General features: G+C 42.2%; 1 protein-coding gene across 2 annotated transcripts in view; it reads right to left on the bottom strand.

Moving 5' to 3' along the window:
- Positions 1-6,872: 6,872 nt before the first annotated feature.
- Positions 6,873-15,954, bottom strand: part of TRPC5 (transient receptor potential cation channel subfamily C member 5) — a 133,509-nt gene continuing 124,427 nt past the window's right edge. For both annotated transcript variants that reach the window (XM_032766983.2, XM_032766982.2), the window contains exons 8-11: positions 11,702-11,908; positions 11,502-11,543; positions 9,005-9,094; positions 6,873-8,072 (exon numbers count right to left, since the gene is read on the bottom strand). In XM_032766983.2, coding sequence (XP_032622874.1) covers positions 7,338-8,072; positions 9,005-9,094; positions 11,502-11,543; positions 11,702-11,908 — 1,074 coding nt within the window. In that variant the 3' untranslated portion in view covers positions 6,873-7,337. The remainder of the gene's footprint in view (positions 8,073-9,004; positions 9,095-11,501; positions 11,544-11,701; positions 11,909-15,954) is intronic.

Genomic DNA, 15,954 nt, shown 5'->3' with positions numbered 1-15,954 from the left:
CCATATGGTGTAGAAATAGCTGTACCCGAGATACCTTAGAAGAGACTAGCAGCAGATTTTGTGTGAATTCAAAGAACATTGTTACCTGGTTGTCATGGGTTGTTTCTATATTGCTGGAAAAATAATGTACTTGAAAGACATGTCACAGTGTTATCAAGATACTGAAGTGCACCTTTGCTCACTTCAGTATTCCAGAACAACTAGTGATAGTGACAGACAACAGACCACAATTAACTGCAGCAGAATTTGTCATTCCAAATTAAATATGATTTTGATCATATTACTAGCCGTGCACAATACCCACAAGCGAGTAGAGAGGCTAGAGAGCTATATAGGCAGCCAAGAAAATACTGCAACAGGAAGATCCGTTTCTTGTTCTTCTGAGTTACAGATCTACACCAATAGCAGCTACTGGATGTAGTCCAGCACAACTGCTGATGGGAAAACAACTCTGAACTACTGTTCCCACTTTGGAAAAGAATCTGTCTCCAAAGTGGCCAGGCATGAAGAAGGTAGTCAAATCAGATAAAAAGGCTAAAAGAACATATGAACATTTTTTACCACAGATGTCTCTTGAAGAACTACTGGGTCTAAAACCTTGTGACACTTTGGATGGAGAAAAGGGATGGACAACTCCAGCTGTCATAAAGAAAAAGAATTCAGCACTCTGATTGAATGTAATCAAGACAGACAGTGAAGAGTTCAATAGAAATCATCAACATCTACAATTTGTTTCTCAGAAAAAGCAATCAACAAAACAAACTCTACATAGAACAGAATGACTCGGGGATTCTCGAATGACCGCAGTCAGTTGTTGCAGCTAATGGACAACCAGATGACCAAATTGTTTCGTATTCGGGTCATATGATTAGAAAACCAGTACAATTAAGAGACACTTAACACTGATATGTATTGAACTTGAACGACAACGTGATATTGCAAACACTGTGAATGGTAGGCATGTCGAACTTAAAGGGGGAGTGTAATGGAATACTAAATTGTAATATACTGTTGAGCCACTAGATGGTACTGTGTGTAAACACCTTATTTAAAGCTACACAGCCATACCTGGGAGAGCATTAAAAGATCTTATGATGATCAGGTCAGGTGTGTATAACCAAGCTCTGTAGCTAGTCCATATCTAGTACAGGAACATAACAATCTGCACTCAGATTAAAATCCTTTTGAAGTAGATTAGAACTCTTCCTGAGTAAGGACTGCAGAATTTGGACCAAAGATGGAAGCAAATAAAAAGATGTAAGCTATGCCCATGCAAATCTTTGGCCACATTTGGGAGCGGTGAAGGAAGAAAAAACATGAGTTCAGTGTAATGTATGTTATATAGACAACAACAGAAAACATTTCTAGCAGGGTAGGACCTGAATCTCTTCCCACTGAAATAAATTGGTTTGCAATTGATGTCACAAGGATCAGGATGGGGCTTCGCTCACAACTTCTCTAGGAGTTACACAACTTTTTCCTTGTACACCGTGCTGTGCTACATTTCATAATACAATTGTAAAGTGTACTTTATGTAACTGTACAGTGGTTACACAATTCCCATACTATATGAGCATTCCCTTTTTTGTGTGCTACCGTACGTATCCCTACTGATTATGTTAACTCCATGTCAATAATAGTGATTTCAGACATAGCTCCCAATGCCAGCAATGGGTGATGCATAAGACCACTCACTCTATGGGGTTAACTATATATGGTAAAAGTTATCCTATTCCTATTCAAATTGCTTGCCATGTGTACATGCAGTAATGCTAGATACATGAAGCCCTCTTGTAACATCTCTAGTGCATTAACCAATTTTAATCTCTTTAAAATGTAAGGTTTTATTTATACACTAATTATATATCACTTATTTAAATATTACAACTCTTAATATTTACATTTCTTTCTATTTCTGCTAAAAATATATTACATATCATACCATTAGAAAAAGAATGTGGAACACAAAAAAAATACAATAAAGTAACATAATCCCATGAAAGCAAGGATGTTCAGAGTTTAGGCGGCTAGGTCACCCGGCTCTTGGTACCTGTCAACTGCAGACATTTTCCTAAATCCCCCTGTCTGACCAGCACAATATTTTTTGTTTGTGGAAAACTGTCACGTCACAGTTGACAGATAAAGCCTTACCTGAATTAGTTGTAAGAAAATAAATGAAAATATTTTACTAATATTGTCTGCTTACTATATATAGCGCCTTTAATCTGAGGATCTCAAAAGTGCTTACAAACATTAAATAATTAAGACTCACAGCCCCTCTTCCCTGTGAGGTAGGTAAGAATATTATCCCTATTTTACAGATGGGGAAACTGAGGCAGAAAGAGGCTAAGTGACTTGCCCAAGGTCACCCAGTGAATCAGTAGCAGAGCTGGGAATAGAACCCAGGATTCTTGACTCTTGGTCCTGTGCTCTGACCACTAGATATGCTTCCTCTGAAGAGATCACTTATGTAAATATTCAAGTATTTGTATATCTACTTTTGTCTGCAAAGATGTTTACTTAATTTTCTGTTTCTGAAATGTGTTCATTAATCTCTGACATCAGTATAAACACCTCACTTATACTACATCTTAAATGTAATTGTGTGGTGTCATCATCATCAGTGGTTCCTTTTTCGCGAGAGTCATTTTGAAGAGGTGGGAGATGATGTGTAATTTAGGACCAATCTCACATGAAAAGAAATCTAAAGATCTGCAAAAGTGGGGAAATCAAGTAAATATTCTTAACTTTGAGTTTCTTTGCACATGTTGAGGGTTAGTGTTGAAACACAAAGAATAAAGGCCAACCAGAGCTGTGAGTGCAGAACTGATGTGTGCAAAAAGATCTACCCCCTACTACTACTTTCCAAGGAAATTCTCAGCATCACACTACATTTTACTCTCAGTCACACCCAGGGGCAACCTAGAGAACAAAAAATGTTTCAATGAATATTTCAACTACAAAATTTCTTTTCAACCAAAACAAAATTTTTAAATGGAAAAATCTTCATTTTGGTCAAAGTTTTTGGATTCTTTGATTCAATTTTTTTTTTACCAAAAACAATTTTTAAATAAGAAAATAACTTTTTTTTCCAGTTTTCACTTTTGGTTTTTATTTAAAAAAAGATTTTTTTTTTCCTCAGGAAACTTACCATAAAAAATAGTTGGTGTTTTTTAATTGGCTTTAGTACAACTAAGTCCAGAGGGGTCCTACTGCCATAGCTGAAGAAAAGTTGGCCCTTTTCCTGGCAAGTAGGAGCAGGGTGAAAGTTTTATAAATGCCCAATCAGGTGCTTTACTCTTTATAGCGAGTTCTTCTTTGTAATGAAATAGTTGTGTTCAGTTGAAAGGCTTGATGTAATTTGTTCTTATTTAGAGAGTGAAAAAAATCTGAGCCACCAAACAAATCCCCAGAAGACTCAGCCAAGGGGCCATGGTGGCACAACATACCTCTCACCCTCAACTTAACTTTACAATGGTTCTTTGTGTGCAGCATTTTCTTGTTCCTATCTGTGTCCTTTGCGGGCACAGCAAGGCAAAACATTTAATGCTATTTGCACAGATAGGGTTTATGAATCCAGAAGTCACTGTTGCATTCTATTTATGCACTGCTACAACGTGGTAACTATGTTGCATTGTTTGATGTGTGAACCGGCTGATACAAAAATGCTGCAGTTGAAGGACAAGCTGTAATCACGGCCACTAGCAATGTGCTTACTGTCCTGATGGAAGTAAAACCCCTTCCACACTCAGAGCCATCAACCCTGATTGTAGCCCAGTCTCCTTGAGCTCAGCTGATAGAATCTGCATTGCCATCCAAGGAGTGATTTTTATTCTTACTTGCTAGGCAAGGAACAGCACTACAGCTGGCCAGCCCCGTTCAGAGATTCATAAATTAAAAAGTTGGTAGGTGAAGCATGAAGGGATTTCAGACACTATCTCTGCCTCCAGCTAACTGCTCTTTCAAATGCTTGCATTCCTAAACAATTGCTCGGTCAGATTGGTTTGTAAGTCTTCAGAAAGTGCTTGCTCTTGGGTGGGGATGCTCCTTTCATTATTCCCTCCAATCCACCCTGAATACCTTCCTTCTGCATAGCTGACTTTGGGGTATGAGTATGAAGGGAGGCTGGATTTGTTTATGAATGAGCAGCAACCTCCTTCTTGTCTTGGGAATTTGCATATTTTTGGTGTGCAGTATTGTTAGTGCTTTGTTCTCCCTCACAAGAAGAGAAAATGTAGCATCAAAGACAATTTAAACCACCTTGTAAGCATGAGAGTCTGAAAGCTGTTGAGCTGATGGTGAAAAGTGCTTTTCACTATGCCTTAACTGCGGGACAGGCTTAAATATTTAGGGCTGAATGTTGCATGGGGCTCAAGTAGCATAGTCAATGCAATCTGCAATCAGGAACTCTACACCAGTGGCTCATCTTGCGGAAAACCGGAGCTGGCTTAGAGCCGCAAAGTCCAGACTGAGCTGCCCTGAAACGTTCCACAAGGCTTACGTGCTGAGACCCAAGGTTTTGTTTTGACCCATAATAGCAATAGAGGCTAGCTGTGAATTTGATTTACAGATGCAATTTCCTGTCTAGGATCCCAGATTTTTTGGTTTGGGCTCATCTGTACTGAGCGACGACCTCATTTGTAACATACGGGTGGCCAAAGGACCCATCTGCTGAAACAGCTTTCCTACTGGCAGAGAAACTGATATTTAATAATCAGGCAAAATGTGTCATACTTGGGCGTTTTAAACCAGGAAAGGAGCTACTGTAACTGGGAGTCCCTGGAGCTCCAGCCACTTTTCAGAAAAAAGGTGTGTTGCCAACTGTAGACTCAGAGGTTCACAATTACAATTGTGTTTTGGAGGAGAGTTACGGTAAACTCTCCTCCAAAACACAATCCACAGCCATGTGCAGTTCGGACCTGATCCTGGAAGTCTCAATTCCATTCCCTTCAGCAGGACCTGAGCTAGCTTCACACCTCATAGGATCAGAACCCTGAAGATCACTGCCCTGAGCTAACCAGGGTAGCTTTCTTTTAAGGGAATCTATGTATCGAATCATGGGTGCCCCTTACAGCTGTCTGTGTTTCTCTTGAGGAGAATACATGCTGCCCCACGTGCTCTCCTGAGCATCCTTCTTCAGCCACTTTCCTCTGCACATTCAGGCCCTGATTTAAGCAAATCACTTAATATCCTCCTGATGGTCTACTTCCACTGTGATTCCTACAAGAGAGCAACTGACTAATAATGGCAAGAGAGAGGGGTGATTGGTGCTAGTCTACATATCTCAGCAGCAACAACCAAGAAAGTTCTGTTATCAAGCACTGCATTATCAGAATCACTTGTATGTTGTATTACATCCCCTCCCCTACGTCTGTATGTCTCCTTAAGACTGTGAAGCTGTTTGGGCCGGGGACAGTACCATCCTTTATGCTTACACAGTGCCTAGCACACTGTAGCACTACTGGAAACAAATGATAAGGGATATCTACTGCTGTGTTCCACTTTGGTGCAGCTAGAATAGAAACTGCATGGGCAAAGTTCAAGCTGGTATTGCTTAGGCTGGTTTTAAGGAATGCGATTAATGAAAACAAGGAAGATGGTCTCTCTTAGAGCTTGATAGCACAGCAGGAGAGCAGTTTTCTACCTAAAACATTGTACCATCCAGGACTGAAAAATCTGTAGATAACAAAAAGTCAAGGCAGCGCTAAAGATGGGCCCAAGCCACAAAATTCAGATCTGAATTTCAAACACCAAAGATTCAGGGCGGCTCAGATGTGGCGCTTTGGTGCAACCCAGTACAAAGATCTAGGAGCCAGTTGTAAAATTCAGCCGGTGGGTTGTATTTCAAACACAGGCAGGGAAGTTTGGATCCTGGATTTTAGTTCAGTCCCATCTTTATGCAGAGCCCTAGAACTATGCCAGGCCCTCGATTTTTCTTTCCGTGTAAAAGGAGTAAGTAACTCTACTTCTAATGAGAGGGGTAACGGATTGCTAAATGTATCTGATAAATGAAAAACGAGATCAATATGAGCAGACCACGTAACAACAAGTGATGGTAACTGGCTGATACGCTTCTCTCATTTCAGTAGGAGTTTACATTGAGATTGTAATGTACAACCTTAAAAACGCACACAAGGGAAATAATCAGAGGCTGTATTGCTTAAAAAAGAAAAAGGCCAGTTATAACTGGAAACCCCTTGTGACAATTCTTCCAGTCTGGTTCTTAGTCTCCAGTTAAGCTACTTTTCACTAGCTGGTACCGTGGAGCAGTGAAATGAGGAGAATGTGCAACATACAGCAGGGGTGGCTTGAGCAGAGGTCCATGGATTTCACTGCACCCACAGAAATGAGGCCCAGATGAACTGGTGTGCACTAGGGCCACTTCTTCAGGGCCCTCATCTCAGGTTTGGCCCGGCTGCCCCTCCTTGGTAATAGGGGGGCGACTGGGAGAAATTTGAGTCTGGGTGGTGTGATCTGGTACACAGGTTCACAGACCCACTTGGATTTTGTGCCTGCCATTGGTAGTGCAGTGAGTAACTCACCCACCCTGGCCAAATCCAGATCTCACTTTGGATGAGGTCCAAGGTGACTGGGTCAGGGAAACGGCTCCCACCAGCAGCAGGCCTGGAGCTCAAGGAGAGGCTGGACCAGCCCCCAGGCTGCATACAGAGCAGAGGTCCTCCAGTCCCCATGGAGAGGAAGTCACTTCCCTAGGCCTGGGCCCTCTTTGACTTCCCCCATTCCTGTAGGGAGAGAAATGACTCCTTCCCCAGCCCTCTTTGACACCTGATCTCCTCCCATTCGTGCAGGAAGAGCAGAAACCCTCAAAGGCCTGGGCCCACTATGATCCCCCTCCTCTCTCCCCGTCAATCCGTGCACCCATTGAATCAGGAGGCAACATCTGTCTCTGACATCCAGTGAACAACCAGATAGTTGGATTAGGAAAGAAACTGTACAGGTCCTTTACTCTGCCACCAAAACATCTGAGGTTTATGGGATCTGAAGACTGGATCTGCATCAATAAATGAAATTTGGGGTTTACAGTACGCACATACAGGCTAAGCATAACAATTGGTAGGGAACAGCACTCTGCACCTCTGCTGCTTAGTACTGAACATCCTTAACATTGGCCCAAACTGGTAAATAGTTCAGCATTGGTGAGTGTAAATAGGCAAATAAAAAAATGTGGTAAAGGTGGCTATAGAACAGGCTAAAATAACTAGATTCCTACACCCGATGCTAGGGACCGAAAGGGACCCCTGACTCTGAACCATTGGTGATAGCAAACAATGACAAATATTTAGCTACGTCCTATAGCAGGTGTTTAATAGCTTTACTTATAGCCGAGTTGTAATATGATCTTCCTGCCCATCTTTCCACTGGTTTATAAGCAAGTCACAGGTCTCTCCCCAGGAGTCAAACACATCCTCGGTGGAGTCTATAAGTTTGGAATTAGAGGAGCAAATATTGGAAGCACAGTGAAGAGAGCTGGTACAAACCATAGGGCATTCCTTGCTCTGTCCTGTAAGTCTCATGTTCCCACTGTAGTCCACCTCATTGAGGTTAATTTCACTTTTGGAACAGTTCTCTTCTCTCTCTTTATCGATCTGAGAATATTTAATGTCTTGCCACGTGTAATGTGGCTGAATAACTCCGTCTGAAATAGTGTACAAAGGCTCTGAATTTGGCTCAGGCACATGTCCATTCATCTTCGAGAAGAGGAGACCCAGTCTTTTGAAAGACTCTTTCTTGGAGCTCGAAAGCCTCTGAACCCTATTCCCATTTCGGACGAAAGAGCGCTTATTTATTCCATTGCTTTTTGGTTTCTCTTCCACAATTTCAATCCCAGACATAGTTTTAATCAGAGCTGACACATTGAAATCTTTTTTCTTGTTGTCTATATTGAAAGAAACACTCTTGGCTTTAGATTTTTCTCCAGCACCATCCTCGTTGGTTTCATCCTTTTGGGAGACCTCTGTGCTGCTGGTAGAGTAACTTCTCCTCTGGGGTTTCCTGTTTCCCAAGAGGTCAAGAACTTCATAGCGAAAGCTAGATATGTCCTGCTTTAATTCCTAAGGCAAGAGGAAAAATGAGTTACACTCAGAAGCTTCATCTGTGACATGAAAGAATGACTGTATTCCCGAGAGGAGTGTTCAAAGTTATGCAAATGTCTGATACCAAATCACTATGTACAAGAATACCAGATAAATCTTTCATTATTCAGCGACTGAAGGAACATTTTAGTAATTCTGTGCCTAGAGAGAGAGCCTCTCTAGATCTCTCTCTCTAACAGCCATTAGGCCAGCCCTCTTGACACCAAGAAAAAAAAGGAATAATTGTTTTTTAAAAACCTAATGAAGATGTTCACCCAAAGGGTGAATGGGGGTGGGAGGGGGCTCTGCTGAAATTTAAAAGCATTAATGTAACTCTGTCTTAGTTGATGGGCCCTACATTTAACTTGGGTGACAAATGTTTCCCTCTTTGGGGCTGACTCCCCCAGAAACTCAAGCATACTAAGGAAAAGAGATAGCCCATCTGTCACACACACACTGTGATGTTTCATCTGTTGATTGTCATCTAAGTCTGTCTCTTCATGGCTGCCTTTGATTGGTCTGCGATCTTGCATAATCATATTCCTTGCCACTGGTGTTATCGTTCATACACACAATCTTTGGTCTTATCTAGACTAGCATTTAAAAGTGTGATGTTAAATGAAATAAAATCAATCTGATTAACACCTTCTAAAATCCTAGTCCAGACAAACCTACTGCACTTTAGAACATGCTAAACTGCTAAACCCTAGAGGGAACCAGAAGGGCGTGCAGACCTTGCCTGCTCACAAGAATGCATATAGACATACATGTCACAGGTATGCTCAGAACAAATAATACTGAATAATCCTTTCATCAGTAGGTCTCAAAGTGCTTTACAAAGGAGGTGGCATCACTGAGGTGGTGTCACTGAGTGTTATGAGAGGCAACTGTATTACAGAATAACGGATTACCTTAAAATTTTCTTCAGTTAATCCCTCGTTGGTTTTGGAATTTCGTATCATTGCTGCAACATATCTTTTCACTAGATTTCTGATCACTTCCTAAAACATAAAAGAGCATGAATGATGCCGCTACCTACTTATTGAGGCCAAATGGGGCAGTCTCATTGTGTTTTCACTATCTGTAACATCTCTGTCCCACTTTTTGCGGAGTCACAGACCTGCCTTTGGTGTTGAAAAATGGGGCATGTTCTTTCAAACATAATGAAGCCTTATAAAGAGTTATAGATCTTGCATCTTGAAAGCTCAGCAGTTAAGCATAAGTCAAAGTCCTGTATTTGCGTTGTGTGTATGTAACAATGCTTGTGTGAGAAGAGATTTCATGCCTCAGCCTTCTTAATTCGACACATGACTTCAAGCCACTTAACTTCTCTGCCTTGCTTTCCCCATTTGTAATATGAGGATAAATACCCACATCGCAGGGATAATATGAGTCTTAATTGGTTAAAGAACGTCAAGTGCTTTTAAAATTACAGTACAGGTCTCATATATATGCCAGGTATTATGGAACTGTTAAGTATGTCACTTGGAGATTTGTTTTTCCCACACTCATGAGTCATGGACATCTCTATAGCTAAACAAATACATTTACTGAAGAACAGCCAAAACTGGATTCATTTGGAACCACATGAGCCCACATGGATACCAACTGGGCTCCCATGGAAGTAAATGGAAACCATGGACATCTATCCAAGGGCATAGTCTATCCTGAGGGTGATCAGTCTAACATATGTTAATGGCTCCATCCTGTGAGGTTCCCAGACCTTGAGCACCTATTACTGGTATTGGGATCTGAAGATTCTCCACTTCACAGGATAAGCTCTTAGTGACTCGCCCTAGGTCTCTGACTCCTTCTGTGGTCCTGGGCTATTCAATTCAGACTGAATTTTTGGTGGGAAGAGATCCATTTGTAAGTAAAAGTATGTGCCCATTTGCCCCTGCCGTTGTGTAGGTCTTTGCTATCGTTACATAAGCAAATTGGTTTTTAGCCACAGTAGATGTGTTCACAAACATAGGTGTGCAATCGAACACACAGTTTTCAGCATGCCAGTAGGTCTCTTCCCTCTCCAAATGTTGTCCTCAACCTCTCTGTGTCTGTAAGTGGGGAGAGTAAATCTATGATACGTGTCCCTCAGGCAGATTGTCAAGCCTTACCTCCAGGGGCATCTTTGAAAATCCTCTTTGTCAACAGCCCGGTGAAGTCAAAAAGCTCTGAGAACTACATTTTCAAGAGTGACCGTGGATGCCTTGACTTTGTGGTGCCCAGCTTAAGACATATAAGAGAGGCCTGAGTTTCAGAAAAGTACCAAGTGCCTGTTCTCTGAAAACTAAGCCCCTTTAAGGTGTCTCAATTTTAGGGTAGGGCTACACTTGCAGCTGTACAGTGCTGGGAGTTACAGCTGTCTTTGGACAGCTGTGTAGGGAAAGCGCTGCAGTGTGGCCACACTGACAGCTACCAGCACTGCAGTGTGGCCACATTTGCAGCATTTGCAGCGCTGTTGGGAGTGGCTGAACAGGCATTCTGATACCTCCGAATACCTCTGGAGGCCGATTACAGCAATTTTGGTGGCCACACTGGCGGAGCAGCGCTGCATCACCAGCGCTGCAATCGTTATACCCCAGGCAGAGCAGGAGTACAGCCAGTGCTGCAGCCAGGGAGATGCAGCGCTGTATGTGCCTTGCAAGTGTGGACGGTGAGTAAGTTGCAGCACTGTAAACCCACCACCAGCGCTGCAACTCTCCAGTGTAGCCAAGCCCTATGACACCTAAAAATTGAAGCACCCAAAATCATCAGTCACTTGTGAAGATGTAGGCCTGATGTACTATGTAACAACATTCAGGGGATTTATCATTATTATTGTTTTTCCTTCCAGAATACTGGTATATTGCATTCAACTGGGTTCAAGCAGCTGGTATTGTAAATACGCATTCATCCTGTTATAAGTTGAATCTAATGAATTCTTGAACCTGGACAGGCTAAGAATAAATAGAAACTACAAAAGTCTTTGCAGGAGAAGAAAACATTCCTCTCATCTGAGCCTTCCTCAGTCATAAATAGACCCTAATTGCTCCTTATTTGTGATGAATCTCAGAATTCATTGCAAAAATAAGGCTAATCTTTTTGACTTTTTAAAGTAGCAATTTTGATAAGGATTTCACTTCACCGCATGACCAGGCATGAAATCTTGGCTCACTAAAGTCAATGGGAATTTCACCCAGCATTTGCACTGTATTTGAAGAGGTGAAAGGCCACATGTGAGTTGCTGACCCGAGCTGCACAGACCGTTTGTAAGAAGCCATGCATATTTTATTCCACAATGAGCCAAAACCTCTTAGAGCTTGTACACATGTCAAAATACATTACAGCACTTTGCAGCCGGCAAGGTGTCACGAATCAAGCACGAGCAAGAAATAGGCGATAAATGACTTAATGTACTGGAGGCTTTACCTGGTAATGTTGATTCTGAATCAGGTTGTCAGCATGCCGTTCCTGCAATTAAATAGGTAGATGTATATTACATGGGCATCAGTCACGTCTCCATGTCTCCCAATGGCTCTACTAAAAGCAAAGGGATACTGGGCTCTGTGAGCCTGAATCAATAAATAATACTCTGGGCAAATGAAATACTAAAATATAAGCCTCCTTACTGTGAATGTTTTTAGGTTTTCATGCCTCTTCTGTTCATCCTCAGAGTCCATGTCTGGGCACAGCTGCTTGTGGATCCACTTGCAAAGGTACCAGATTGACTTGGGACTTGGGATAATATTAAATGGAGGGGGCAGAGTGCCACCTTCATCAAAGTAACTCATCCACAGCTTTGTCCGTGCAAACTTCCACTCAATATCCGCGTGGTCCTGGGAAAGATGGAAACAAAATGTTACTAGCTGCAGGCAAGCTGTATTAGAGGCAAATTGAGAACAACTGGATATGTATCAGCTTAAAGGTTGAGTCCTGTGAGAAGATATCTGTATTAATCCCCATGTACTGAAGGGGATCTCACATGATGCATGAGAGACAAATTCAGTTCCTCTGAAGCCCTTGGCCATGTAAATACAAAATTGGTATGAAATGTAGCACAATACCAAGAAATGCAGCAACATCAACATTTAGTGAAAAGTGTTTCCCATGTCAAAACCTGGGTTCATCATTTAAGATTTGTCCTGCCACTATTAATGGTTTCACTGACACCTAAAGCTGAGCAAGGAAAGCCATTCTTTAGGCTGAGGGTATGGCTACACTTGCAGCTGTACAGCGCTGCCACGGGAGTGCTCCCATGGCAGCACTTTGAAGTGCGAGTGTGGTCGCAGCACTGCAGGTACTCCACCTCCCTGTGGGGATTAGCTTACAGCGCTGGGAGCCGCGGGGGCAGTGTTTACACTAGCGCTTTGCAGCGCTGTAACTTGTTGCACTCAGGGGTGTGTTTTTTCACACCCCTGAGCTAGAAAGTTGCAGCGCTGTAAAGTGCCAGTGTAGCCAAGGCCCCAGCTAGCACCAGTGAAGTCATCCACTATGAGAGGAGAAAAAAAAGAACTTTTCAACTCTTATTTTCAAATATCATTGTTTTTCCTTTCCTAGTCAGCAGGTGTATTCAGATACTTCTCTGGGAAAGGATCTTAAACCGTTGTTGTGTTTTGTTTTTAAAGCTACTCTTATTTTAGCTCTTACACATTTTAGATACAATAAAAACAATCTTGATAAAAAGGATACATTTTATTGTGCACTAGAATTGAAACTGGAGTCTGCATCATACTGATGCAAGGTTAAAAACACAATTAGGTGCATTTTGCCTATTTTTCCATTTTCATCCTCATTGGAATAGTTCACGTGTCTAGTGCATTACATCCAAAGACCTGAAAGCGCTCCACAAAGATGGGTAAGGTATTAGCCCCATTTTCCTGCTGCACAGAGAGGTGACCTGACTGACCTAAGGTCACAATTAAGAATGAGGGCCCTACTTTGCTGGGTACTGTATTAACACGTAACACAAAGATGATGCCTGAGCCAAAGAGCTTAAAATCTAAGTCTGTGAAATGTCTATCCATTAAAGGCGTTTGGAAGCATTGTTTCCTGTCTGTGGTAACAAATCTCACATTAACTGGAGAGGGACACATCTGACTTGAGCCAGGATTTATAGACACCCTCCAGCTTTTCAAACTGGATCATGTGCTATATCTTTTGTACTTTAATTTAAAAAGTGTCACTGTTTCATACGCTATGTAGAAATCATACTACTGGGCACAACAGAAGATTGCTTGAGTCCTTCGATCAGAACAGTACTCAACACAGCTTACAACGTGACTCTGAATTGCAGTGATGAGGCTGTATGTTTTGTATTGTTACCCACACAGGGTAAAGGGCTGAGAGTTGTGACGCTGAAGCTGTTTTGCTATTTAGCATTTATGTTAACACTACCTGATGTCAGATGACAATATGACCTGATTCACACTGCGCTGGGAGGGGGCAGCCATGGAATTTTCTGCTTGTGCAGCCAATTCCATGAAGGGTGGCATCTGCAAACCCATCGGACTGGGATGCTGGTCCCCAGAGCCAAACACTGGAGGAAAAGTGTAGGGTGAGGTGATGTGATTGGTTGCATGTGAGCATGTTTGTACTAAGCATTCACTAACTACAGCACAGCACTGATGCTGGCTAAGGTTCCCCTACACCAGGAAAATGGGCACACTGGGTTCTTGGCTACATGGCATTGCCCTGACTTGATTAAAATACAACCAGGTCTTGCCACTTGAGATGGAACAGAACCATGTTTTGACCACGCATCCACAGCATGCTACAGCTCTGGATTTCAATAGGGCTACAGCATAAGTCAGGAACACGTTCAGTTCAGCCCACACAGGAAGCATGTCAGATCAGCACCACACTATAGCAGGGGCGTTGAGACCATTGACCCAAACTGCAAACCCCGTATATGATGGAAACCACTTCAAGCCACAGTACCCCTATTTCCAGCACCTATGCACTGTAGCCAGGTTTTCCGCACTGGTAGCTTTCTAAACACAGGTGGGATCATAGAGGCAGTTCGCCTTGCCTTGCCTTGCCTTTTGGCCTATGTTACATTTTGGCCAGATCCTCTGGATGGGCATAACAATAAGTAGCACCGAAAGGCATTAAAAGAAACAGCATCTTAACTTAACAGACAAGCTGGAGCTGAAATACATGCAGCCGCATGAGGAAGCTTTATAGGCAGCCTTCTTCCAGGGAACCTACTGGAGCTGTGCAGGAGGGTGGCCAGAAAGTAACCAGACCCACATAACCCTGGCTACTATAATAGCCAACCAAGATTTCTCTTCCTTATTGTGCAGAAGCGATGTATTATCCAGAGCACAGAGAGGCTAGGAACAGCAGCCTGAGCAATGCTAATACTTTTAAATGGCCTCCGTTTACTGTGGAAATGAACTTTGCACTGTATGATGATGAATTTTAAATGCAAGACAAACTTTTGGAAAGGAAAGGTGGGAGAGAATCCTTTTCCTGGCACACATCTCTGTGTGCATACTTGCACAGACATTCAGAGTATCACAGATACACTTCCTGCAATTTGCAACATTTTGTTATATGGTTGCAAAACTTTCATGCTGATACCTAATCCCCCCAGCAAAACTCAGCGCAAGGCCAAACATACTAAACACTTACACATCTAAAATCATCCCAAGTGGTCTTTTATTAGCCTTTTTTATCCATGTGGCTGATCCCAGGTATTTTAGTAAATACAGCAATGCAGTAAGGTCCTACAGGATAAAGCGCTAGCAAGTCTTTATTTATTGTTGGGCAACTGCTTTGCCCAGTGTTTTATTTCAGTCCAGGCACTGAAGTGATAGTTATTTCACAGAGCAGGCCCATGCACAGAGTTGAAGTCCATGAAAGTTGCTCTTTTCCTGTGGACTAGAAGAGACCAAAGTTGATATGTTGTTGCAACTACTAATTCTAATTTGCCTCTATGTGTTTCTAGCTCAGAGGCAGGGATGGGAAAAAGAGACTAGCTTCAGAGATACTAGAGAGAAGGCTGTCAGAAACTGCTGATCAGCTTGTGCCCTGTAACAGGAGATTTGATAGCCCTTGTATAGGTTCTCCTAGTTTGTGTGATTGCAATTTCTATTCTTATTCATGTCTCTAATTTTCTTTAATGTCACTAAGTTATTTGTTTCAATAATGTTCTGCAGTTGCAAGTTGCACAGGTTAGTTATATGTTGTACAAGAGAAGTATTTCTTGATTCACAAATCCAAGTCTCTTTTGCTACAGCTTCTGATTCTCCCCTTGTGTTACTTTCTTGCTCCCTGGGAGTCACTCTAATCTTTTGGCCACTGATTCATCAGCATTCAAAATAAACACAAGCATGGCTAGAAGATGGGATCATTCTGCATTTTTTTTGTCCATTTTTAATGGTCTTCTGTATATTTTGAGTATGACCTTTGAATCTGTATGTAGCTTAGTGTTTAAACTCCATCCGGGGATTGGCAGAGAGCTCTTTCTCTCTCTCTCTCTCTCTCTCACACACACACACACACATACATACACTCAAGATCACAATTGCCTACTGTGGCTTGTAGGGTCTGATAGGGTAGTAGGGCTTGGCCAGCTGTGGTGAATTGGTGATACTTAATTTCCTGCAACATGTTATAAGAAGGCTGAATGCTTGCTGGAGGACCTAGCTGGTAGTGGGAGATAAGTGGCAGTTGCAGGGAAGAGTTAGTAGGAAGGAGGCAAACAGCTAGTGTTTTGTTGTTTTGTTTGGGGTGGGGGTGTTTAACCAAACTCACATTTTGTCTGAATTAAGCCTTTTTGATTTCTCCATTTCAGACCAGAATAGGGCCTGGTGTGCGTGTGGGTGTAAAGTTTTGGGGTAATTTTACATGGCCCGTATAAAACTAAATGCACCCATCT

The sequence above is a fragment of the Chelonoidis abingdonii genome, chromosome 8 (genome assembly GCF_003597395.2).
Source record: "Chelonoidis abingdonii isolate Lonesome George chromosome 8, CheloAbing_2.0, whole genome shotgun sequence".
In the NCBI taxonomy this organism is placed as follows: Eukaryota; Metazoa; Chordata; order Testudines; family Testudinidae; genus Chelonoidis; species Chelonoidis abingdonii.
The sequence above is the reverse complement of the archived record's forward strand: the minus strand, read 5'-3'. Positions and strand labels throughout refer to the sequence as shown.